The sequence below is a fragment of the Pithys albifrons genome, chromosome 4, assembly GCF_047495875.1.
Source record: "Pithys albifrons albifrons isolate INPA30051 chromosome 4, PitAlb_v1, whole genome shotgun sequence".
NCBI classification, from domain to species: domain Eukaryota; kingdom Metazoa; phylum Chordata; class Aves; order Passeriformes; family Thamnophilidae; genus Pithys; species Pithys albifrons.
This window is the reverse complement of record NC_092461.1, coordinates 67335314-67362516: the sequence shown is the minus strand read 5'-3', so window position 1 is coordinate 67362516 and position 27203 is coordinate 67335314. Positions and strand designations below refer to the sequence as shown.

The 27203-nt window shown below is 39.3% G+C and overlaps 2 protein-coding genes across 2 annotated transcripts in view; both read left to right on the top strand.

The window, feature by feature from the left end:
* The window catches only part of SDCBP (syndecan binding protein), a 101061-nt gene that overhangs the window by 20564 nt on the left and 53294 nt on the right, over nucleotides 1-27203 (top strand). The window lies entirely within an intron of this gene.
* On the top strand, nucleotides 8021-24330 carry UBXN2B (UBX domain protein 2B). The gene is made up of 9 exons (XM_071554481.1): nucleotides 8021-8199; nucleotides 10629-10729; nucleotides 13113-13184; nucleotides 15339-15498; nucleotides 16971-17048; nucleotides 18420-18529; nucleotides 18997-19134; nucleotides 20320-20481; nucleotides 22676-24330. The coding sequence occupies exons 1-9, from the start codon at nucleotides 8029-8031 to the stop codon at nucleotides 22836-22838; spliced, it is 1155 nt and encodes a 384-aa protein (XP_071410582.1). The 5' UTR covers nucleotides 8021-8028; the 3' UTR covers nucleotides 22839-24330.

Sequence of the window (27203 nt, the reverse complement as noted above, 5' to 3'; positions counted from 1 at the left end):
AGACGTTTTTTCAGATTATGTCCTTCTCCAAAGTTCACACACAGGTGGTGTTCATCCTCTCTCAGCTTGCAAGGTGTGGCAAGTTCTAGGACTCCACCATGGGCAGCCCCCACTAATGCAGACTAATAGGAGGGTGATTTGACTGTAAGAGCCTGGAAGATACTGTTGTGGCTGCAGAGTAGCAGCCAACAGCTGTCTCTTGTTATTCACCTCCTTTAATTCTTTTTTCCTGTCTCATTGCTTCTATTTACTGTTTCAGCAATGAGAGAAGATTAAAGAACTGACAAAAATGAGAAATGTAAAATGCAGAAATGAAAGGAAAGGTTGCATGGGCAGGATGCCCATAGATGACTTTTTAGAGCTTGTGCTGAATTAAAAGTCAGAAGCTTAAGTGAATGAGGTTGAAGTATTGCCCATATTCCCTGGTACACTCTTAATTCTGTTCTAAAAAAGTAATAAAAAAAAAAGGATCATGGATCATGGCAAACTGTGTTCCAAGAAGGAAGAAAGAAGAAACAACAAAGGATAAAAAAGAACAAGCACCCCTCAGGGTCCAGAACACAGTTTAATGTGGTTTATTGTTCCTAGATGTGCCTTTCTAAGCATTACTCTGCAACTAAGATCTTTAAGTAAAGAGAAAAAAAACTCAAAACAACAAAAAACCCCCAAGACAATTGTAGTTTTTTTTACAGAAGAACTGGGGACTTAATCAAATTTTATAATACTCAGTGCAAATAATGTGAAAGTATGTGTGAGAACTGTGTGCAATTCTACTTACGAGAGACAGAAATTTAAAAATCCATGCGTTGCAATTATCACTAACAAATTAAAGAATAAATTAGTATTTCCTGGGATTAAATTCCTGATAATTTCTTGCCTGTACTTCAAGTGATATTTTGTAAAATTTCACGTTAAGTTATGATAAACCTCGGCACTGACAGACAGGAGGGAAAAAAGACTCAAGGACAACTGATACTTTCCACAACTCTGTAACCGTGGGATATTTATATTAAGAGGACTGTGTGGGAAATATGTTTTTCTTTGAATAATTTACAGGGTAAATGACTCAATTTCAGATAAGTTGAATTGGTAGGGATGCTGTTCTGTACAGAGACTATTTCTCTACAAATTCTTTTTCAAGTGCCTGCTGTACAATGTCACTTCTCAGGCGTCTCTTTATGTTTGCAGTAATGAAATATAAAGGTATTCATGCAGGTGAGAACTATACTGAAGGTAAAGAAAACATCTCAACTTGACCTTTAGTTCATTGGTAGCATTTTGTCAAAACTTCTGAGACTTTCCATGGCTGTTACTTAACATGTTTTTAACCTGTTTGCTTGAATCAGTGGAGGAACAGAATGCTGTATATGGTCTTTTTGGTCTCTATGTATGTAGAACTTAGAGCTGTGTGGCATTGGTTCACAGCTACAGCTCTCAGCCTCCACAGCAATAAGAAGACAATACTGAAAATTACAAAGTGATGTGGCAATGGTATTAGCTGGGAGGAAAACTTCTGAAGTGTTGACCTTAAAGCCCAGCCTGTGAGTCCTGCTTATTTGTTGTGTGAGCACCACCTGGTGGTAACTCGCATTTTTTCCTTTCTAACGCAAGCAGGAAATTTTCCCTTTACAATTCATTCAAGCTCTAAAAATACTCAGGATGCATTAGAAAGTTTTTTGTTTCCAAAAAGTCTTTTGGGACCACACCAAACAATTTGTATTGGTGTTTTTTGTTTTAAGGAGAACAGAATTAGAAGTCTACCTAAACCTCTTAAATCCTGAGTTAGACAAACCTTTCTCTGAAATCAATAGAAAAGATCTGGTGAGTTGACTAGTTTGCATAATTTTTTGTCTATTATCTAGTTTATCAAATTTCTGCAACTGAAACAAAACTAGGTTCATCAGCACAGTGAATGATTCTGGAAAGATTTGTGCACACACTACATTTCACCTGCTGTGATATTTCTAAGGGAGGATTCATTTATTACAAAATATAAAATTATAATATTCTATTATTATAAAACAGCTGATAAAATATATCAACTTTTTAAAAACTAATTTGGAGTTGATTTCTACTTCCTTTTTGCTAGATAGATAGCTCCCAAATAGGTGCCCAAATGAAGTGTAGATAACATATTCATGCATCAGAAAAGAGAAATGTAGGGATAAGGAAGTCTCAAAAACCAACAAACAACAAGAACAAAACAAAACAAACAAACAAACAAACAAAAAACCAAAACAAAACCAAAAGCCAAGAACAAAACAAAACAAACAAACAAACAAACAAAACCAAAACAAAACCAAAAGCCAAACCCAAACAACCTGGAAATTTAAAAGTTTCTATCTTACATATCTTCAGTCTCCACACTCTAAGTAATTAGGGGGAAAAAACCCCAACCCCCCCAAAAAACAACTCCAAAACCAAACAACCTGGAAATTTACCACAGAAATTCTGCATGAAGCCAATCCAATTCTAAATTATACATTCACAATCTAAAGGATGGAGAGGAACAGTAAATTGTCAAAGTATCTCTCACAAAAATTTCTCAAGAGTGGAGAGGGAATGTTCAAAAGAGCTACTGATGTCCTGTGATTTCAGCAAAAAACTTCACTCCTAAAGCTCTCTTGTACTCTTCCAGCTGCCTCACTTACCAGATCAGATACTTCTCATGAGTTTCTACAATGATATTGTGCCTTCTCAAAGTAACTACAAAGTGAACACCTCAGCAATATCCACCTCAAGCTTCCCCTCCCGCTGCTAGGTCTCCAAGTCCAGTGCTGTTGGAAATCCAATACTGGACAGCCCCAGAACAGAAAGAATCTCTCACTATTTAGGCAGGTCATAACTGCCAAAGCGAAATTGAAAGGAAATTGTATTTTCTATGTAAGACTTAGCCTATTGCAGTAAAAACTCAGTGAAATACAGCAGCCAAGTTCCAATTCTGGGAAGTCCCACAAAACCCACATTAAACTATCAATGGTTGTCCTGATTCTGCCAGATGACATCTTCCTTTGAACACTTTTATCTAGGAACATTGCTGACAGATCTTTCTGAATACCTTGTTTTCAGAGCACTAAAGGCAGGAGTCTTTTCCTGGAAGAGCAGAGATAGGTGTCTGACAAATAAACCCAATCCAAACAGTTATTCCCTATTTCCTTCGAGAAAAAAAAAAACCAGCAGATAGAACATGAGATCCCACATATTGCACACAGACTACATACTGCCAGATAAACCATTTTTAGCTAAGGAATGTACTGTAACCAAGTAAACTAATTATACCCTCTCCTCTAGTGTTCCTACTTCTCTAGATATAGATATATTTAAATAAACCACAAGACTTTTTTTCACTTTAAATATGTACTTTTTATTTACTGTTTGAAAATACTTTCATTCCTGTTTTTCATGATATTGAAAATTACCTTCCAAATTTATGTGCTCCCTAGAAGATAAAAAGTTCTCCTATGTATTTCTGAGTTTTTGGATAATCCCATTGTTCCAATATGTAATTGGTTTGTATCTCAAATATTTTGTGCTAGTTTTGTTTACACAGTAAATTGAATGTGGCATCATCAGTCCTTGAAGTTCAAAGATCTGGGATTATATCGCCTGTCTTATTCCATCTCAGTTCAATGAGCATTTAATCACATCAAATTTCAGCTCTGTCTCAACCTCCAAGACCTTTATACTGGTTGTTCCTTAATGTTCATAAACCTAAAAATGTCGATTTTGTTGTCCATCACTACCTTGATAACCCCGTTTAAAGCCTCTACAATGCTATTCTTTTAAATCTCTTTGTAAGAAAATTACTATTAATTTTACCTTTTTTCTGACTTCTTTCTTATTTCCTTTTCCTCTCTGAAGTTATATTCAAATTGTGGGGTGGTGAGTGGGTTGAGATTTAATTACTGGTTTTTGTTATTTTTACTTGTGTCCTAATTATATATTTGATTCTGGACAGCAATGACTGCAGTGAAATTTTGGGAAAAAAAAGGACTTGGCTCGCTCCTAAACAGAAGATTGCAAATGCTGCTAGTTTTCATCTCTGGAAGGAAAATATCTAGGATAATTGAAGAGTATTTCAGACATAAAGAAAAAAACAGGACCAAATTTAATTAAGGAACTAGAGCTGCCAGAGAGTAATTAAACATTTTAAATCTATAGTTGAGTGAGAAAACATTGGCCAAAATAATCATGTTATGCAAATTAAAATGGCTGCTTGGGTTAGACAGATTTAAATTTCCAGACATCTGTGACCATATAAATTTTACTGAGAAAAAAAATTATATTCAGGTAATGTCTTGAAATGTTAGTGGCAGCCTTAACCAGAGGACACAATCACAGAGACAGACAGACAGGAATAATGCCAATGTTTAGGGATGATATGCCTGTCAAAATATGAAATATTCAATTATAAAAAACTGATTTCATAATGAAGTTATCTGGCTTTTAAAGTGATTACGGTTTAGATATCCTCTCTACTAATTCAGTGTGCATCACTACAGGATACTTTGACTTGACAGCAGCTGAGCACCATGTAGCAATGCAAGGAAAACTGAAAAAAACAACATGTGATCACGGTTTTATGCTTGACATAGTCCTCATTAAAATGCTTAAAATAAAGGAGCCAACCAAGGCAGGATCCTATTTTTATTCAGGTTTAACTCTTTTCCTAAACCAAGGAAAATACTAAGAGTTCTTTGCAAACAAACATGATCTGCATATTAAGTTCAGAATGTGTGAGCTGCATGAAATGTATTATATATGTTATATACATATATATACACAGAATATCTTCTCAGTGATGCCATTCTTCTTTGTCAAGTGCACAGTACAGTTCTGTAGAAAATAACACAATTATTCCTATCTAAATTTGCCATAGGAACAATATTGTCACCAGTGTAGAGCTGGTAGCATCAACCCTGGAGATGGATCTGGGTACCAGACCATATGGGTTTTTACTGTATTGTTTGTGGGCTGAAAGAGACTGTTCTGTCCACATTCTCACTGAGAGTTTGACTGCCTGTGAAGGCATGAACATAAGCACAGAGTTTTAGTCCAGCTTAGACGGTTCTATGAGATCCCAGCTCCATTTGCAACCGTTATCAGTGTTTCTGAACTGTAAGCTGGTGTCAACAGGGTCTATAGAGAGATTGATTAGAAAGCAATGGGTGTGTGAACTGAATGGCACTGGAAACAACACAGAATGGTTTGATGGCTGCTCCAGCTGCAGCTTCACTGTATTACAGTTCATCATTCAGGTCACAGTTAAAAGTTCTCTGTCCTGTCTAGGCTGGAGTTAATTTTCCATAAATGCTATATTTTGGATTTGTGACTAAAAAAATAGTGTTGATAACACAGTGGTGCTTTGGCTATTGTTGAGCAGGGCTTACACAGCACCAACGCCTTTTCTTCTTCTTACCACACCCCACCAGTGAGCAGGCTGGAGGTACACACAGAGCTGGGAGGGCACACAGGCAGGACAGTTGACCCCAGCAGACTAGAGGGACATCCCATATCATATGCTGTTTTGCTCAGCACAAAGAGCTGGGAAAAGAAGGAAGGAGAGGACGTTTGAAGTGATGGCATTTGTACACCTGCCTGCTGATGGGAAGTGGTGAATTAATTCCTTGTGTTGCTTTGTTTGCATGAGTGGTTTTCTCACCTATTGAACTGTCTTTATCTCAACCCATGAGTTTTTGGCTTTTGCTCTTCTCATTCTCTCCCTCATCCCACTGGTGGGAAGTGCGTGAACAACTGGGTGGGCACTTAGTTGCTGGCCGGGGTAAAACCATTACATGACAGGTAGCAGAGATATTTCAGTTTTTACTTCTAAGTTTCTAATTTTAATTTCTGACAGGCAACATTGTGAATTTTGGTACCAGACCACAGAATTACAAAACAGCTAGTGTTTTTCTCCAAGTTTCAAGGTATATCATAATATTAAAGCTACAAACTCAATGTCCACTTTAGAAAAAAAAATTTAATCTTTAATATGGAAAAGTCTGAAACAAAAGCAAACCTCACACTTTTAAAATGAAGCTGGTGTTCTGGAACCCAAGAGTTACCACTTTGAGCACCAACACTCCTTTATTCTTTAAGTTTACTTAAGCATTTTAAGTTAACAACCTAGTTTGGTTTTTAGCCATCATAGATGGTACTTTATAGTTCTGAAGACAACCTTGTATGCAAAACCTGAGAAATCCCTTGTGTGCCACAGGCACACTCAGACCATTGCACTGACACCACGGAATGAGGTGTGCCAGTCTCCTGTCAGGGGCTGCAAGCCTTTCTCCATCTCTAGGTGCTGAGAGAAGGCCATGGGCAAACCCACCCTCCCATCTGTGCCTGCTGGCATGGCCACAGCTGGGCCCCTGCTGCCTGAGGGGATGGACACAGTTTGCCTCCTAGGGAAAGGAGTCAAAGGGCACACAGGGAGAGGGACATGCAGGGACACCAACATACATTCGTGTGCCTCAGTGGCAGCAGGACATGCCGTCTCCAAGCCCCTCAAGATCTGAGCCCCTCAAGATTTGAATTGGTGTTTGAGTCAAATTTTGCAATTTTTTTTTTAGTTGTCAATCAGTAGATGCAGCTGGACAGGTATGATTAAGCAGCTACATTGTGAACACCACACATTGGGCTAATCTTTTGTTTTAAGAAAGATAAAAGACAATCCTAAGTTGAATAGGTTGTCTGGATGAAAACCAGAAGGAATGAAGTCAGCAGAACTGAGCAGTAACTGGGGGAAAGAGAAGGGTCCAGAGAAGGGTTATGAATCTGGCGAGGTGTCTGAAACACAAATCCTGTGAGGAGCAGCTGAGGGAGCTGTGGCTGTTTGGCTGAAGAGCAGCCTCAGGGGGAACGTCATTGCTCTCTGTGACTGCCTGAGAGCAGGTTGTAGCCAGGTGGGGGGCAGCCTCTTACCCCAGGGAATTATCATTGAATCATAGAATCAATTGGGTTGGAAAAGACCTCCGAGATCATCAAGTCCAACCCTTGGTCCAACTCCAGTCCATTTACTGGATCATGGCACTCAGTGCCATGTCTAATCTCAGTTTAAAAATGTCCAGGGACGGTGAATTCACCACCGATCTGGGCAGGCCATTCCAATGCCTGATTACTCTCTCTGGAAAGAATTTTTTTCTGATATCCAACTTAAATTTCCCCTGGCAGAGCTTAAGCCCATGCCCCCTTGTCCTATTGCTGAGTGCCTGGGAGAAGAGACCAACCCCCACCTGGCTAGAATCGCCCTTCAGTGATGAGGTCACCTCTGAGCCTCCTCTTCTCCAGGCTAAACAACCCCAGCTCTCTCAGCCTTTCCCCGTAGGGCTTGTGCTCCAGTCCCTTCACCAGCCTTGTTGCTCTTCTCTGGACTTGCTCCAGCCCCTCAATATCTTTCCTGAACTGAGGGGCCCAGAACTAAATACAGGACAAGAGGACATAGGCTTAAGCTGTACAAGGGAGGTTTAGGCTGGACATTGGGAAGAATTCTTTCACAGAAAATGTGATCAGACATTGGAATGGGCTGCCCAGGGAAGTGGTGGAGTGCCCGTCCCTGAAGGTGTTCAAGGAAAGGCTGGACGTGGCACTCAGGGCCATGGTCTGGTTGACACAGTGCTGTCCGGCCACGGGTTGGACTCAATGATCACAGAGGCCTTTTCCAACCTGATTCTGTGATTCTGTGAAAGGTAATTCCGGCAGTGAGCGACGGTGACCACCGACTCATGGGCCACATACTCATAGGGGATCCCAGTCTCGAATGACTGGAAGAACTGAGCCTGTTGGCTAATTAGCGTGACAAGTGAGAGGCATAACCAGCAAACAAGGGGTTGAGTACTAATTGACAGAAAAGCCATGCAGTTCGCAAACAGTGGATCCTGACGGTTCTGTTTGCTGAAACGCGCACCACTGTGAAAGTTTGAAGATGGGGAACAGGCCCTTTGCGGACCGGGGGCCGCGCGGCCCCTCCCGCTACCATGGCGGCCGCGCTGGCCCCGCCCCCTCGGCCCGGTCGGCGCTGCCCCCAAGATGGCGGACGGCGGGGCGGCGGACGGCGGGGCAGCGCCCGCGCAGCGGGACCGGGACCGGGTCCGGGACCGGGACCGGGACGGGGAGGCGGCAGCGGCGGGGGCCGCCGGCGGCCGCAGGGATCGGCAGCCCCGGGGCAGCGGCCGCCCGCCCAGCGCCCGCGATTTGCAGGTGAGAGGACGGAGGTGCGCGCCCCGCTGCCGGGGCGGGGCGGGGCCGGGCGGGGCGGAGCGCCGCGTCCCCTCGGGGGCGCCCCGGGCTTTCCCTCGGGCCGGCTCTGAGGGCAGCGGGTGGTGTGCGGGTTCCCAACCGGGCCTGTCCCGGCGTGGCCTCAGCCCAGTCCGCTTCTTGTCTTCCTTGTGCCTCCCACGCCCCCGGGTGGGATGGAAGGACGGCCCTGGAAGAGCACTAGGCCCCTTGGGAAATGGCAGGGGGAACTGGCTGGAGCTCTCCAGGGAACTGGAAAGGCTTCCCCGACACTTCAGTGTCCGAGTTTTAACTGCACTTAAAATTATTTCGGCGCCATTGTATTTCCTAATTATTTGATAGGAATGTCTTGTCCCCCATGAAAATGCCAATCTCCACAGATGCAGTGTGAGACTAAGGACACGACCTTTTCCCAGGTGTACGTGGGAATAGTAGCGTGTGACCACAAATGTAACTCAGCACTGATACTTAGAGGCGTAATTACAAATCCTTTTAGCAGTATTCCCTTTTAGTGTGTAACTTTGACACTATATGAAGGTTTGAAATATTTTAGCAACAACTTGACTGGAAAACAGGTAAAACATTTAGTAACTGAAACTGTCCTTGTTTTATTTAATTGTACATTATTAGCAAAGAAAGATGGATATAGGTGTTGGGTTTTTTTCTTGGTTACTATTTGGAATTTTCATCGTGTTGAAATTAATTTTGCTGCAACTGTAGAATGGTTTGAGTTAGAAGGAACCCTAAAGATCACCTGGTTCCAACACCCCTGCCATGGGCAGGGACGCCTTCCACTATACCAGATTGCTCAGATTACTACCTTCTGAGTATAGAATCTGTTCCTAACATATAACTTAAATCACTCCTCTTTTAGTTTAAAACCATTCCTCATTTTCCTATCACTATCTGCCTGTATAAAAAAGTGCTCTCCCTCCTTTTTTATAAGCCATCAAGTAGTGAAAGGTCACATTGAGGTCTCACTGGAGCCTTCTCCAGTATTATTGTTGTAATAATCTTCCAGCATTGCTTTATTACTGTTACAATATGTAACAGTAATTAAGTCTGTGTTAATACTTTTGGTTCATAAGGTCTTAGTTAACTGAAGCAGACAGGCATTTGAGGTAGATTCTTACTGATAAAGTGTTTAAACCCAAGCAAGTACCCTCCTGGGTCAGAGTAGCTGACCGACCATCCATCCATCCATCCATCCATCCATCCATCCATCCATCCATCCCTCCATCCCATCCCGGTACTTGATTTGTTATGGCCCCATAAGAGATGTGGTATGAGGAAAGCACAGAAGCCTGACCATGCCCTTTTACACTCCCTCAGCATCCCTCAGTTTTTGGATTAGGAATGTTACAGGGTAGATCTTTGCCTATTCCTTTTAGTGTCTGCTTATGGACATGTCTGTGACTTACCTGATCAGCTTCATGTATCTAAAAGCTATTTGCTTGTATCCTCAGATAGAATGGATGTCTTCAGTGGTTTTCTTGAACTATTTACTCAGCTTAATTTTCTTAATGGTTATAATTCCTCAGCTTGTATTTTTCCCGGCAGAAATTGGCTCACAATAATATGGGTTTAATATCCTGTGTTCATAGCAGTGTGTTTTGAAGGACAGATGATGTTCCATTTTATTTAAATGTGTATTCCTTCAACATAAAACTGCAATGAAATTGTAGCCTAATACCTTTTCTGGTGTGTATGATAAAATGTTAACACCAGTTGCATAATGTGAACTAAATTATTTGGGGACAAAATTAAAGATGATTTGACAAACATAGTATTAATCAAGACAATAGTAAGATTGCTAAATGTGGCATGTTAGATGTCCCACACACAACTTCCAAAAAATAAGCTTGCCAGTGATATGGCAGCATTTAGGGAATCTTTATGAAAAAGCTGTTTGGGTTTTTTTAAGTATTTGCAATGATGTCTTGAATTCAAGCCGGAAAGGCTGAATTCATTCATCATTACAGTTCAAGCTTATTTGAGTTACATTTATTCCACTTCTATGTAAAATCTGTGTAATATTTATTAATAGAGGGTTGCATAGATTCTATATTTGAATTTGTTAATATTAATGAGCTGATGCTTAATATCTAAATGTGCATATACTCTTGTGATTTTGGGTCTAATACAGGCTGAATGTAGCTCAGGAAACAGTGTGACCAAAATGACAGCAGAGTACGAATTGCAAGTCAGAATGGCATTTAAGTATTGTGTGGCTTTTTTTCATAAAGCAGAAAGGAAGCTGAATTTTAGTTGGGGTTTGTTATGTTGATCTTTCTAATTTTCTGGAGAGATGCACATTTGACATTAATTTTTGTCTTATTGTTGCACATGGAGTTGCAGAGTTGCAAGCTTCTAAAGAGTTCTGTTTCCTACAGCTGGCCTTGGCAGAGTTATATGAAGATGAAGCCAAAAGGCAGTCATTGTGTTCTGACAAACCAACAGCTACCAAGATCAGTAACCCAAAAGTATCACAGAGGTAAGACATGGTTTGTACTTCAGAAACATGTGGATAGCTGCTGGATTAGTTCACAAAACTTTGTCATGCTTTCTTGATCCCCTCCCTGTATAAAAAGTGATCTAGAGCAGTTCAGAATGCAGAATTGTGAATTCCTGCGATAATCCATCATCTGTCTTTTCAGAATGCTTTTAAAATTGTATTTATTTAAGAGCCTGTGTGCTATGTGGTATTCCAGGGATTCCAAAACTCTTTAAACCCATTTCAGATAAGTTTAAGATGCTGTAAGTAAAATGCAGTGTTGCTCTTTGTTTACACCGGCAGAATTTGGAAATTTACTGCATCAGACAAGTACTGCAGTTTTTGGCTTCCTCAAAATCCAACAAATCAGTTCTTTATGTGACACTTGCAAGTGAGCTGCTTTCAGTGTTATGTTTATGTCAGTACCTGATGAGACAAATAGTAATTTGAAAAATTATTAATAGGTTCATTAGTAGGCTGCTAAGGGGTGATGGAATTAAGAAGGACTTCTTAATGAATTTGTCTGGGTTGGGCAGGTGGAAGGAAAGATGCATATCTATAAATAAATCCAGCTTTTGCTAGCCTGCAGTGTTTGCAGTTCACACAGCATTTGAAGATTCCATGTAGTGTTGAATTTTTTATGAAGAAATCTTTCCAGTTTTTAATCAATTTTTATAAATCAGATGAAGAAGAGAAATCTTTATATTGTTAATGTCAGTGATGCCATAAAAGTCTTGTATTTGGCTTGCCTTTCATTTGCTGCCAATATGGATCTCTGTGTTAAAGGATGTTGAGCAGAAGAAAGGGTCTCAGTCATCAGAGTCATGCCTCAAGTGCATTCTGAAATGCAGATCTCTTTAGGAAGAGACATTTTAGCACAGTATGTGACACTTGAAAAATAATACCTGTTTTGGTGACTTTGTTTGTTTGTTTTGGTGAAACCACCTAAGTTGACTAATCAGATAGATAGAATAATGTTTACAAACAAATAAACAAACAGCTCCATTTACTGATACATATTGTGAAGTTACAAGTTGCCATTCCCAACCAAGGAAAATGATTCAGTGGAATAGCTGGCAAACATTTGTTCTTTCTTGGCAATCACACTGGAATCTGTCTGAGAAAGAAGAGATGGCTCCTATTTGCATGGTATCCAAAAAGAGATTTTTCTTTCAGTAGGCTTCAGTTTGCTCTTGGATGAGCAGTGTATTGATTGCAAAGAACACAGTGCTGCTCCAGGAGTTACCTGCTCAGCTTGCCTTCCTTGCAGGTACAGCAGATGCCTCCGGGCCCTGCTGTCATGTAGCATGAGCTCCTTTGAGAAACTTTCAACTATTGGCACACAAACACAAACTTCCAATGCAACAAAGGAAGAAAATAGAATTAAATTACTAAAATTCAGATTAGAAGTGTTTCTGGAGCACATGATCTAAGTCCATAATACCACAATTTTTCTGAAAAAGTGATGAGAAGCAGATTCTTCACTAAAATATAGAAGTACATTGTTTCATCAACACTGATACTTAAAAAAAGAGATGGACGGCTCTGCTACACTTTGATTTCAAAGGTAATCAGCTAAATTGCATAAATCTGAATTAGTGATCTACCATTATTCATGTTGCAGATTGTATGCATGTTCTTATCCCATGGTAGTTGGCTACCTCATATACATCTTACATTAATGAGTTTTACCAAGCCCTACAGGATAAGAGCACATATCTGTACAGCTTTTCCTGGCGTTGTACAAGCTGACAACCCTCACCTGTTGCTTAGTCCCTATCATAAAACAGAATCTGATTCTACATTTTTATCATCTTTTGGAAGTCTTTGGGATGTAATTCAAAATATTTCTAAAATTGTGTAAGCTAGAAGTGAAAACTACTATCTTTTAGTTTTTAGGATCATCATAGATAGGGAGTCCAGGACATCAAGGAAAGCCAGTGTTAACTAGGCAACTTAACTTGTGACAAAAAGAGTTAAAATGTGGAAATAATTTGACATGCAATTAATTCGGTAAGCTGGATTCTGAAACAGCTGTTGAGCTTGCATATATCCTGTGTTGTCAGTGGGACCACCAGTGGCATAAAACAGAACTCTGCATAACCTATGCTAGAATAGAATAGTTCATTTGGAATAGACTTACAGTGGCCATTCAGTCCAACTGTTATTGCAAAATGATTCTGACATACATGTGCCCTTTCCTGCTTATTCACTGGGAAGGATTCTTGCCTATGTATCTTGACAAAAAAAAAAAAAGGTAAGACCAAAAAACTTGATATCCTTAGTTTTTGAAAAAGAAGTAGTTTCAGAAGTTAGATATGAATTACTTCATGAAGCATATGTACCAGTCATCTCCAAATGTTTTCTTCTATTCTCTTGGCAGTCTTAAGTTGGATTCTCTTAGAAGGTTGAGAAAACCAGAGAGAAGCATGAGCGATGACAAAGAAAACCAAAGGTATTTTTAAAACAAGAAGAAATTATTTAACAATTGTGAAACTGGCTGGGGGGTTTGTCACATTCACATTTTGCTCCCTCCTGTTTCTTCTAAATGCATGTGAGCTGGGTCTGTCCTGCGAAAGACCAGTAACTGCAGGGATGCTGTGTGACTTATTAAAGTGTTAACTGTAAACTTAGAGTAAAACTGCTAGCAGAATCTGACTGTAGTGATGTAGAACCTGTAGGTGCTTTAACACAACTCTATGGTTGTAAAAGTTGTAACTTAGAGTTATTCTTTGTATCCATGGTTTAAATATTTGAGTACCTCCTGTCTTTCTTGAATGTAAATTATGACGAGAATTCTTGTTTCATCTCCTTGCCACCATCATTCTTTTATATCTGTTAATTGAAGATTTTCTATACAAATGGCAGTTGGGATAATACACACAGATTTATGTACAAAAAGGGGGATGTTACTAAGGGATTTGGGCAGTTAAATGCCTCCCTGACATCCAATCCTGTCAGATCTCAGAAGCTAAGCAGGGTCAGCCCCGGATTAGTACTTGGATGGGAGACCTCCTGGGAAATGCCGGGTGCTGTAGGTTCTAGTCCTGAGGACTTCACTGGCACCGTCCAAGCTCGCTCGGCCGTGGCAGATGAACCTCAGGACTTAAACGGTGAGGCCAGTTCTGCGCACGCTGAGCCTCACCTAAAATCCACTGTGCAGGCTGGAAGGGCCCACCCACATGGGGACAGCCCTTCCCAAATCTTCGTTCGCGAAGTTTGGCCATACATACTAAGGGATTGACAGTTAGTTACGTTATAAAAGCAGTATGGTTGTATAGTACCTTCATGCCCAATACTGATTTTTGGTAACTGTAAAATATCATGGAATCAACAGGTTTTGAAGTCCCTGGCCTGAGAGACAGTTTCACATGGGTTTCGCTTGCCTCAAGTGGTTAAATGTAAAAGTTGAGGAAAGTAGGAAGCACTTACTAGTTATTAATGTTTCCTATGGTCAAAGATAAAACACTAAGGTTTGCAAGATTATGTATTTATATATAGATTTTTTTACATAATATTCCATTGGTATTTAGAGATTATAGCATCTTTCTCAAGATAATTCTCAAGGAATGTCTTGATCTTCATAATCAAACAGATGCAGTTTTGAACCATTGAACTATTTTGAATTATTTGTATTTTAACATTTCATCTTCAAGAGCTAATAATATCACTGTGGTGAAGAAAAACCCCCAAAAAGTAGTTTTTGCAGCAGTTTCTGCAGGTTTTAAAATGTCTTGAAAGCTTAATTAAATTTATTAAAAAATTTCCATTTCTGGTATTGGCAGGAAGGGAAATATGCTTGATCTGTGAATTAAAAAATCAAATTGTGGTGATGCCTAGCAGGCTTTGTCAAGGCTGAGCTGTTTTTCAGCAGACACCTGCAAGATAAGAGAAGACTAAACAACAGAAGAAGGCCTAACTGCCCCCCCATCCCGAAGGGGGCAGATTGGCAGGACTTTTGGGTGGGCATTACAGAGAAATGGGAACTTCTGATTGGATGTCGGTGAGGGGTATAAAACCCTGTGACTTCCTGACCATAGGGTCAATCCTGGGGTCAAACCCCCTTGGGTTTGATCGCGGAAGGTCCTTCTAATAAAACCCTATATCTTTCTTCGTTAACTTGTCTGCAGTGTGTCTCTGTTCACAAGGGTACGCAATCTACAGGCATCAGTGGCACTGTTGAGGTTTTCCAGAAAAAGTTTTATGCTTATTCTGCCAAGATGGTGTTAGTTGTGTCTCTGTATTCTATCCAGCCCAGGCACAGTCCCGTGCACAGGATACCTCTGAGGAAATGTGTCTTTCTGGGAGCAGGTGACATCCACATAAGATAGACAGATGCATCAGGACTGTGCTCACTTATAATGTATGACCCTGCCCTCTAACCTCTGGGATCTGTTCCAGAAGGCACCCTGGTTGGTTGTTAGTGAAATATCTTTGATGTAATGCTGTTTGGATTACTGGGAAGGTCAGACGCAAGTGGAACATTTCTGTGATCAGAATGAAAAGGTTTTGTGCCAAATTTGTCTCTTGGTTCATTTTTTTTCTTTTGACAGAAAAATTTTGCTTGTCCTTTAAAGCATTGTTGCTTATGTGCATTACTACTCTAAAGATTTTATTCAGGTGATCCAGAATATAAAGGACTACAGATTTCTGGGACTTCTAGTAATCCAAGTAAAATTGTTGCTGAACTCTTTAAGGAAGCAAAAGAGCATGGAGCTGTCCCATTAGATGAAGCTTCAAGAGCATCTGGTGATTTCAGTAAAGCTAAGGTAAAAGTTAAAAGACGTTTTGATCTCTAGTTACATTGGTGTCTCTGAAACTCATCAAACCACGAGAGCAAGTCCACCATTTTGCTGTTGGCAAAAAGCAGGGGATTTGCTCAGCACAGTTGCAGATTGTCTGTGCTCCAATAGCTTGCTCTAGAAAACAAACAGGAAGAACCACACAATTCCAGGGGAAATCATTAGAAATCATCATGAACTGGATTTTCTTTGTTTTTAATTACAATTGATAGAAAAAGCAACCAGACTAAATTTGCATCCCAAATCAAAATCTCTTACCCATAGATTTACTCCTAGAGGGTCGTGGTCAGCAGTTAATACCTTCATCAGTAATACAGACAGTGAGATCAAGTGTACCCTCAGCAGGTTTGGAGATGACACCAGTCTGAGTGTTGTGGTTGACATGCCTGAGGGATGGGATTCCAACCGGGGAACCTGGACAAGCTGGAGAAGTGAATGGACCTATGGGAACCTGGAACCCCGTGAGGTCAACAAGGCCAAATCCAAAGTGCTGCACCTGTATCAGGGCAATGCCCAGTATCAATACATCTTGAGACATGAACAGATTGAGAGCAGCTCATGGGGAAGGACTTGGGGGCACTGGTGGGTGAAAAGCTAGACATGACCCAGCAATGTGCACCTACAGTCTAGAAAGCCAAACATATCCTGGACTGCAAGAAGTGTGGCCAGCAGGGTAAGGGAGGTAATTCTGCCCCTGTACTCCTCTCCAGGTGTGAGACATCACCTGCAGGACTGCATTCAGCTCTGGGGTCTCAGCACAAGGATATCAACCTGTTAGAGTGAGTCCAGAGGGATGAAGCATCTCTCCTATGAGGAAAGGCTGAGAGAGTTGAGATTGTTCAGCTTGGAGAAGAGAAGGCTCTGGGGAGACCTTATTGCAGCCTTCCAGTACTTGAAGGGGGCTTATAAGAAAGATGGGGACAGACTTTTTAGTAGGGCCTGTTTTGATAGGACAAGGGGTAATGATTTTAAAAACTAAGAGGGTAGATACAGCATACATATAAGAAAGAAATTTTTTCACCAAGTATGGTAAAACACTGGAACAGGTTGCCCAGAGAGGCAGTGGATACCCTGTCCCTGGGAACATTCAGGGTCAGAGTTGGATGGGACTTTGAGCAATGTGTTATAGTAGATGTTCCTGCTTGTTGCAGGGGAGACTGGGGCTTGGTGACCTTTAGAGGTTTCTTCCAACCCATGCTGTTTTATAATTCTTTGAAAAATGTACAGAATAGAAACTGAAGTCCATCACACAAAGCTTGCTTAGCCTGATTATGCTTACTAGGTGTAATTTTCCACTTAGAAAATACGTTATGACAGAGTATTTGCTTTTTATCAGAGAAGCAAGCTGTGGATGCTTCTTTTTTTTGCACCTAGGTAAGAATTTTAAGAAACTGGTTCATATAATTATTCCAATAAGCTTTTCTATGTAATTCTTTCAGTCATTTTCTGGTGGTGGCTATAGATTGGGTGATTCATCACAAAAGCACTCTGAATACATATATGGAGAAAATCAAGATGTAAGTAAAATTCTGAGTAGCAGAAAACAGAACCTCCTACACATGCCTGTTTAATCATGTTTACAGCTTGAAATGCCAGTATTACTCTTAACTATGTTTGTGAGGAAAAAATAATATCTAAATATTAGATATGTGTTAAGTAGAAGTTGTTAAAGTGTCCAAAGAGAACAGATGTTCATCCCAAAGGCTTCCATTATGGAATTGTTGGGTGTAAATTACTTTGAAATTCTTAGCACACCTTCCTTTCAGTTACTTTCCTCCAGCTGTTGTTCTGCATTCTCTTTGCTATGCTGACATTTTCATCCTTCTGGGAAATGATTCTCACTTTGGCTTGCAAAGTAGCCAATCTCAAATTGGAGGACATGGGTGTATTCTAAGAAAGGTGAAGCACCATGTTAGAGGCCTTTTGAAATTGTCTGGCCATTCTTTCCTATCACTTAAAAAGCTGGAACTGAGTGAGAGGGTGAGGAAGAACAAAATTCTCTGGACTTTGACATTTTTGTGAGTGGCTGAAGCAACCGTTGATCTCATTTAGAAACAAACCCAAGAAATAAGTAAGGCCAAGAATTGAGTGAGGATGTGGTTCTGTCTGGGTTGTGCTATCATGTCACCGCAGGAGTGGATACCTTCTACTCTCCTAAGTAAACCTTCTGCTCTCCAGGTAATAGTCAGCTGTACTCAGCCAGAAACCTGTGAGCTTAACCATAAATGGGAGCAGGGATAGTTTTCTAAGGAAAGGCCAGTTTTGTTGGCTAGGAAAGGCTAGTTGTACTGGATTGCAAGGCAGTTGCAAGGAAGAGGTGCATGCTCCAAAGCTGAAAGGCTCTGGCTGGACCTGTTGTGTAGGAAAAGAAGGAAGGAGGGAAGAAGGCTGATTTCCAGGATTGCCAGCATTTGAACTGAATGGAGCTAGTATCAAATTCATGGGAGCGCAGCATGTAATAACCTGAGGAAAGAGTAGTTTTGGCTGTAGTAGATGTATATCAGCAGTAATTTGTAATTTTACAGGTTTATTTCTTAATTTATCAACAAAAATGTTTAGTGCTTTTGAAAGTAATTGGAATGCTGTGAAGATGCGCAGTCACGCTATCATACTTTATGTCATGGATAGCACATTAAGAAATTCTTTTTCCCCAGGTGTAAAAGTGGTCTCAAAGTAGATAGTAGTTATTTGCTTTTTTTGAAAAGATTCTAACAATGACAGTTACAGTCCAGTGCTCTGTTCTTATTTTGTTGTTTGCATTCTTGTTTGTGATCTGGTACAAAATCTGTTCAGTGTAGATCAAAACATGTATAACTAATCTGTACGAAATTGCACTGTCTTATGTATCTGTCTTCACTTCCCTTTATTTCACTGGTTTTTCTTCATAGGTTCAAATTTTGTTGAAACTCTGGAGGAATGGCTTCAGTTTAGATGATGGCGAGTTGAGATCTTATTCAGACCCAATAAATGCTCAGTTTCTTGAGTCTGTTAAAAGAGGGTAGGTTAAAATGGCAACTTTTTTGAGGTGTGACTTTCAAGTGAAATGAAGAAAAATTCTTTCTCCACACATTTATAATTATTAAAATCTCTAGGCTTCTTTTCTGCCTGCACCCATAAAGTACATTCTGTATTTGTCCTCAGATGCATGAGACCTTTAAACATTTGGAATACTTTGGTTCTTCTGGTGGATTAACTCTGAACAGTACTTGTTGCAGCAGCTTTTAGATTCACATGTTTTATTTGCTCATTCTGTGTTTCAACTGTCAGTATGTTTTTAAGTTCTGACTGTCAGCTCGCTGATTTTTTTTCCCTTCCTTTAGGATGCAATCAATTCATAAAACAATTGATTGTCACTTTCAAAGTAAACATGCTATTAATAATGACTCATACTGTGTGTGTACTTTTTGTATAGTTTCATTTTGCAGCTCAGAATGTAACTGGGAAATTTTTATGTTTTTCATTAAGGGAAATTCCTGTGGAACTGCAGCGGCTCGTTCATGGTGGCCAGGTTAACTTGGATATGGAAGATCACCAAGAACAGGAATATGTGAAGCCCAGACTGCGGTTCAAAGCTTTCAGTGGCGAAGGGCAAAAACTTGGAAGGTGACAAAAGCTACATTTTCTGTTCTGTGCTCTGTATTCGTATCCTGTTTCATTCCTGTGACTGAAAATTTCAGACTACTTTGTCCAAAAGTGCATAATCTGTGTTCACCTAAATTGGTCAGAGTAAACAGTAATGTCACCTCAACTCTGCCAGTCATTAGCTTTTTCACATAACAGTTAGAAGCTTTAAAGCATCTTTTACAGCTGACTTGATATTAGCTGTTGAATTGTAAACAATTCCAGATTTCTGGTCATCATTGCATTTATTCACATAATACATTTGGTTGCCCAAAAAAGGTATTACTGGTGTGCTTCTTCAAGTAATTTAATTCAATAAATGCTTACTTCTTCTGATTTATATTCCATCTTTTTAAAAATGAGGAAATGTCCTCAGTAAAACTGAGAAGGGATAGAGGTGAAAAAGGGAACAATTGTATATGATAACTTCTTCACCTGAGCACTTGCCCAGATTATGGAAGAAAATAGCTGGAGATTTCACATATAAGAAAATGAGCACACCAGTTGTATGGCATTTTTGTTTGTTTAAGTAGCTGATGAAGTCTCAGGCATGTAAACAATGAAAGGAGCAGCCAACTGATTATCTCCAACAGAGTTATGTTTTTATTATACTAATTGTAAAATAGTCCACATGCTCTGTGGTGATTATCAGTGTCTTGTTAATATCATTTGTGCTTCAAAAGGGTGGGGGGTGACCAGAATCATACAGTAATGCTCCTAAAAGCAATTCCTAAAGCAGTTTGTGTTAGTTTAGTGCACTATAATGGTGTTTGATTATTTTTTAATAAAGTCCAGGAGATATGATACATGATCTTGGTATCACAGGTATCTGCCATTTCATGCTTTGTAAACATAAGCAAAAATAGTTCTATTTCTACTTGGTTACCTATTTAAAATCATGCAAATGTAATGATATCACAGTTATAAGAAAAATAAATATGAAGTATTGCAATCATTGACAAGAAACTACAAAAGAATAATTTGTGTCTACTAGAAAAGCTTTGTTTATACTTAGTTCAGATAACTTTGAGAGAATTTTGATTGCTTACTTGTACTAGCTATACGTGGTAGTTATTCAGTGAAAAACACAACTGAAACGTGCAATTGTGCTTTGGCTCAATTAGTAACAACTGGTTTATTTGCTTTTTTTTTTTCCCAATCTTTTAGCCTTACACCCGAAATAGTCAGCACGCCATCTTCCCCAGAGGAGGAGGAGAAATCCATTCTTAATGCACCTGTTCTGATTGATGATTCCATGCCAGCAACTAAAATTCAAATTAGATTAGCAGATGGAAGCCGATTAATACAAAGATTTAATCAAACACACAGGTAAATTGATTCTGCATCAGTGCAGGTAACAGTAACTATTTTGATAAGTTTGTGTTTTGTCATTAAGTGGGTATCAACAAGACAGCAAAAGGGAAGTACAGCTTCACTGAAATGCATAGTTCTGTGTCATTTCATTACATGGATGTACTGATAAATTGACTGTCAAAGCAAAATTCTGCATTTGGAAACAGAAGGTATTTGATAACTGCAAAGTCACAAACTTTAATAACCAATTACATCCTGTGATTTTTTTAAGGACATGGCACAAGCCATGACTGTTTTCAGGATGACAGAAATCTGCACAGCCCCACTATGTAGTCATCCCAACCCTGACCCCTTTTTGGGAGGAGCAGGTGGATGAGTCAGAAAACACCGTGAAAACACTTTTTTGCAAAGTGTGGACTATAGTCTCAATTGGAATATAGTCCACACTATGGGCAGAGAAATCCTGTGGCCCATAATCAAGAGCTCCAGCTTTCTACCTTATTACACTCAGGAGTGTGACTAAGCATAGCATGGGTTCTAAGTGTGGACTGCAGCCCGTATGCAGAAGGGTTATAGGCACAACATGCTCATTTGCAATTCTGGCATGTGGGCTGGACATAATACTGAGAACCAAATTTTGTATTGTTTTGGACCGTCGTCTCCTAAGATCTGGCAGTGTGGGAACTTGGTGGGGTATTTAGATCTGATAGTAGCTTGCTCTCATTAGAGCTTGCCACTGATTTTATTGACATTGCTGGGGCAGTGCCACAAATGGTGTTGGCCAACTCCATCTATTTGCCTAAGAGGTTGTGTTAGTGCAAGGTTCTGCAAAGTTTTGCTTTCCACTACATGTCTGAGAGAACTTTGGGCAGGGTGCAGAGATTTGGGCAGTAGTCCACCCATGTTTAAGGGGTATTCAAGCCAGCCTTGGTTTGAAATCTGCACCAATGATTTTGAAATTTGAATTCTGATTTAAGTCTTAGCACGGGCCCAATTCCATGTTCATATTGTTACATGCACAGTTCACGTCTTTCCTTTTTATATTTTCTTGCTCAGAATATGGACAATGTGTGGCTTTCTTCACCTGACAATACACACAGACTACAATAAGGCAATTTTAGCTGAGGTGCCAATAGGGAGGAAGATACAGCAATAATTCTGGATGCTTTAACAGACCTGACAATGTACACTGATGTACAGGCCCAGATCCTTTCTTCGCAGCACCTTTGCAGAAGCGACTTAGACAAACTGTAGGGCTTATTGGAAGCCTCTGTAGCCATGCTGGGTGTCCTTCTGTCTGCATGAGGATCAAAGTGGTAAACTTGCCAGTAACATCGGTAATCAAGGATATGTTGATAAGATAACTTTCTTTTGGCTGCAAATCTTTTTATTTATCCGTGCATGATTAAAATCAGCTACTAAGGTGCACTGCTTATGTCATAGGCCTTGAAGACTGATAGAAAGCTGAAGTTCCTGCTTATTTGGCTACAGGAAAGCTGCTAACTTACTAATTACAGAAGATCTTCAAAGATTTATTCTCAGCTTAGTGTCTTAGGGGAGAAACCTCAAATTTCATGTTTTTATCTCTAAAATACTATTTTTTTCATCCATGTCTTATAAAATTAAATTATTATTGTTATACTGGTCATTTGGTTATTTTGTTAACTATTGTTCAGAAGTTCAGTGCCAAGTGAAAGTAGGGAAACCTTCTGCTGTTGAAGTGTGTTAGTAATTCCCCTCTTGTTTTCTCTTTACTGTGACCATATGTTTTACGATTCCTCCTTCCATTAATAATTGCACCTTTTTGGAATATACTAACATGGTGTGACTCTTGGGTATGGTCCTGTGCAGGGCTAAGGGTTGGACTTGATGATCCTTATGGGTCCCTTCCAACTCACCATATTCTGTGCTTCTGTGAATTAGTAATGAAGTTACTTGACTTTTTGTGTTACCAGTTTGCAATATACTTCCATGTTAAAAATATTGTTTCTGTTATTTGAGAAAACAAGCAACAATCATTTTTCAAGTTTTTTAATACAAGAGTAAAGAAAATGCAAGCTACTCTCATTAATCATCTGGATCAAATGGAAATGTCAAATTTAGGATTTAGTTTGTTTGATGGTTTTGTGTTGTCTGATCATCTTAGTGTACAGAGATATGTGCCAAAATGGAATCATACACAGTTTTCATGTCCATATCCTTTTCACAGGATTAAGCATATTCGAGACTTCATTATCCAGTCCCGTCCAGCTTTTGCAACAACTGATTTTGTTCTTGTGACTACCTTTCCAAGTAAAGAGCTAACAGATGAAAGCCTGACACTACAAGAAGCAGATATACTTAACACTGTGATCCTTCAGCAATTGAAGTAATCTTATGGTTGCTGTACAGTATAGGGAGCCTGCTGTATTGTCATACCATATGTTTCCCACAGATGAAAGAAAGGAAATACCAGTCTCTTTTTATTTCTTCATTTCCAGGGATCAGATTTTTGGACTTTGTCTTCCAGCTATAACATATCTAACTTGTTTACTTTCTCAACATTATTCAACTTTTTTCAGTGTTAAAATTAAGCTTCCATATGTTGGTATGTTTCAAACCACATCTTGTATTCAATGTGAAATGAGATAGGACTTCAAATCATTCTTTGGGGGAGTGGGGAAAGGAGCTTTTTTCAGAAGGGGACAGTATCTTTCATACAGTTGGTAAGATTTGCACTATGGAAATGTTCTATGCTGCATTGACAAACAGCCATTTGAAAATTTAGACTGTAGGTTATGTTTACCTTCCAAACTGTATTAATTTTAAGGTGTTCATTTTAATATGTTTACATATAATTAATGCCATAATATAATTTTTGTATATTCTACTTGTAGTGTTTCATGGTGCAGTATATTTATATTCTAGTTTTTCTGTCATGTTCCTTGTATTGTTGCTCGCATGAGTGAATATCAGTTCAGGAGATGCAAACCTCAGCTATTGCAGACTATAGCAGGTTGTTTGTATTTGTAGTCTCATTGTTCTACTTGTGATGAAAATAAATATGAATTTAGTTCTTCTTGAAGTTAGAGAAATGTGAGAGGCCACTGTCATCTGGGGAAATGATGTGACTGGGAGAAGGCCTGTGGTCACTTTGAATCTGTATATGCAGTTGAACCCTTTGCAGCTACCTGATTCTTTACAGAGTTACTTAAATAACCCCACATGAAAATACACCAAAGTGCACAAACATGGAACTTGTCTACTTTTGTGCTTGCAAGTGACAGCATAAAAATGTTAATTGGTCATGTGTTTTTGACCTGAATTTAAGGTCTTTATATTTGAAATTTTGTCCAAAGGCATTTTGTAGTATTCCCATGGGGATTTGGTTGTGCAGCTTTCAGTATGCTTGTTTGGAAGTTGTTTAATTAAACTCCTTAATCTTTGAAATTATATATTTTTGCAAATAACTTGTCCCAACACTGCAGTAAACAGGTAGGAATCTTATGTTGGGGGCCAACTGGCTGCTGTGCTTTAGTAGTATGCAGTTTTATAGTATTTAGGAATTTATTTCAGACAAGGGGATCACACTCTGAAGGAAGGAAATGGGCTGTTTCTCTTGTACTGATATACATGTTAAAAATTGCTGGTTTCACTGATTATTTTGTTCTGGAAATATCAATACTTGTTTATTTATGCTAAGGTTATAATTTCTTGGTATAGTCTTACATTTTACCTCAAAGTAGATAAACTGAGATAGACTGAGTAAATTTTAAAAATACAATTGTATTTGAATATTTTGTTGTGCAATCTGAATATCTGCATGGATTTAATCATAATTAATTTCATGTGCTTAGTAATTAAAGTTTTACGTTAAAGATCACAGGCAAGACTTCTTGTTTTATTTCAAATTGATGTTGTGCTGAAGTGATGATTGTGCTGTGTGCCAAATATTTAAGCCTAGATAGAAAGGAACGGACACATACTATGCATGTATATTATATATTAGCAATTTTCTATGTAAATACAAGTCCAAAGTCAATACTGTGATATTGATCTCAGATAGTCTGTGGTTTGGGCATATTTCAGTTCAGAATATACATAGTTACATTGCGCATTATTTCTAAAGACCATTATTAATTTAAACACTGATGTATGAAGAGCAATAGTAAACTAATTTGTTGGGTTTTTTTTTATTTTCCTATGCCAAACCCCACAACTGCATATTATCAAAATCTTTTTGTTTCAAATAGCTGCTGGTAAATTTTAGTGTTCAGTAGCAGCAGGGAGTAACTGGGGTTCCAGTAGTTGACATGATTTTGTCAATTACAAAGAAAACATATCAAATCTTGCGTTTAAATATTTCACTGTTTCTCAGTACTTTCAAACTTGTGGAATCTTCCATTTCATAATTTTATGTCATACCTTTTATTATCAAAATTTCTCACTCATGTAGCTAGTATCTTTGCATTTTGGCACAAAACTGGTCTTTCCCTCACAGTAAGGCTGCTGAGTTTAGGAGTTCCTCTTAGCTTCCATGAAATACAGGTAATAATCCTGTTGCTCGCCCTTACAGACAGCTTATGAAAGGCTCACGCTTCACCTCTGCTTGTCTTTCATTGAAATCCTTTATCACACAAGAGCCAAATAATTAAACCCTGAATCTTTTCTTTAAAAATGTATCTAAGGATTTATTCTGAATAAATACAATGTTAACTTTGGTTTGGTTTTTTTTTCCAGCAGCACATTGAGACATTTGTAAACATTCTGCTTTTTTTTTAATTAGACTACTGAGCACACTTGTATAATTAGCATTTATTAAGAGTTATCTCATGCTGTTCTTGCTCTTTGGTGAAAATCTGTGCAATATTAAATTGAGCAAGGAAGAGCATGCAAGTACTCCAAGGTGCTATTTGCCAGCTCCCTGCTTAGTTGACTACACTAAGTTACTGCTTCCGTGGTCTTTAAATTGTTTTATTCTGTGCAGGGAGAACAGACAGGGCTGCACCTTCCCTTTGTTTATGCTGATTAAACCTGACAGGCCGCAGCGTAGGCGTGTGCTGTTCTATGTGCAGGTGAGACACTGAGCAGAGAGCCTGGGATAATAAATACTGAATTAATGACATGGCAAAAGCAGTAAGCTTGTGGTGTTTCTATGGTGTGGTGTTTCTATAGTTCAAATGAGTTCCTGAAGAGATTAAAAGTGGGACTGCTGCTATTTAGCTGCTTATCAATTATTTGAATATAAATTTTGAACACCAAAAGATTAATGCAATGATAAGCAACAGCAGGCTGGAAACATGATGACCATTTATCAGACTGTAGCAATCGGATCAGTTGCATCCTGAATACAGCCGAGTGTATCAGTGTGCAAATCTGGAGTTGTATGACAATAGGAAAACAATGCAGCAGAACTGTTGACAGCCTTTGAGGTTTACAAAATTGACTCTCTGACTGGGCAATGATTTCAATCCCTGTGTTTGTTATTGGTGAGTTTGATACCATTTTACAGTGCCGGTCCTGCTTTAGACATAGGACGAAAAAAGCAACATAAATTATAAATTGTCTTATCTTAAAAGAGCTCAAAACAGGTAACTTAGCAGGAATAAAACAGAGATGAAGTGATTTAAATTTGGCAGTCACTTTTACAGGGGGAAAAGGTATTAGAAGACTGTTGGTAGAGGAAAGCACAACACAAATTAGAAGCTTGTACAAAGCTGGAAACTCAGGTATTCTCAAAGTGAAATTCAAACACATTTTTCAATAGTTGAACTACTAGAATGAACCAACCTTGAAAATCAACTTCTGTATTCTATTTGATTGTTTAATTCTCATGCTGGCTTTCTGTAAGGTTTGTTTTAATTAAATATAGTTGGGTTTGCTACTGAGACAAAATAAGGTGGCTTAGTTTTTGAAAAGCAGTTTACTTTGCTTTTGTCTAGTCATACTTAGAATTAATAAATCTTATGTATGTTTCATATTTAAATGGCTGGGAATGGTACATACATCACTATACATCTTCAATATTTGCATTACAGATCTTCCCAAAAAAGTCTGCTGAACATCAAAGAGCTCAGATTACAGACTAGAATTCACCTTCTTACACTTCTTAATTCAACTCTTCTCCTTTAGTAATGGTCTTGTTCTGCCTGTAACCGAGAAGCTCTCTGGCATGAAAAAACTACTTTTAAATAGCTTTTTCATCTAACAGTAGGGCAGTCCCATGGTGTAAAGGAGAGCACTCCAGACTCCAAATCCCAAGGACTTGAGTTCAAGTCTCAGTAGGGACTGTCCCCTGGCAGTTCAATGCCTCCCTGCCATCCCATCCTGTCAGATCTCGGATGCTGAGCAGGGTCAGCCCCGGTTAGTATCAGGTGCTGTGACAGTCCCGAGGACTTCACTGTCACTGTCCAAGCTCACTCAGACGTGGCAACTGGACCTTAGGACTTAAACGGTGGGGCCCGTTCTGCGCACGCTGAGCCTCACCTAAAAAATCCATTGTGCAGGCTGGAAGGGCACACCCATGTGGGGAGAGCCCCTCCCAAATCTTCGTTCGCAAAGTCTGGCCATACATACATAGATCTAACAATGAGAAACAGGGAAGGTATCTAGTTCTTTTTTGTTGGCTGGGAGTTGTCTGCTCGAGAGTTAAATATGTGATCTCTATAAACTATGTGCTTTTTCAGGAGTATGAGAAGGTAGGTGTGTTGTTACTGCACACTACATTAAGATAAACCAAGAGAGATGTTCTTAACTGT

What these genes read in the sequence shown, in the direction of transcription:
- UBXN2B (XM_071554481.1), top strand. Translation starts at nt 8,029, where the DNA reads ATGGCGGACGGCGGGGCGGCGGACGGCGGGGCAGCGCCCGCGCAGCGG. An exon ending in GTGATTTCAGTAAAGCTAAG is followed by an intron (nt 15,499 to 16,970) that starts GTAAAAGTTAAA and finishes TAATTCTTTCAG; the next exon opens with TCATTTTCTGGTGGTGGCTA. An exon ending in TATATGGAGAAAATCAAGAT is followed by an intron (nt 17,049 to 18,419) that starts GTAAGTAAAATT and finishes TTTTCTTCATAG; the next exon opens with GTTCAAATTTTGTTGAAACT.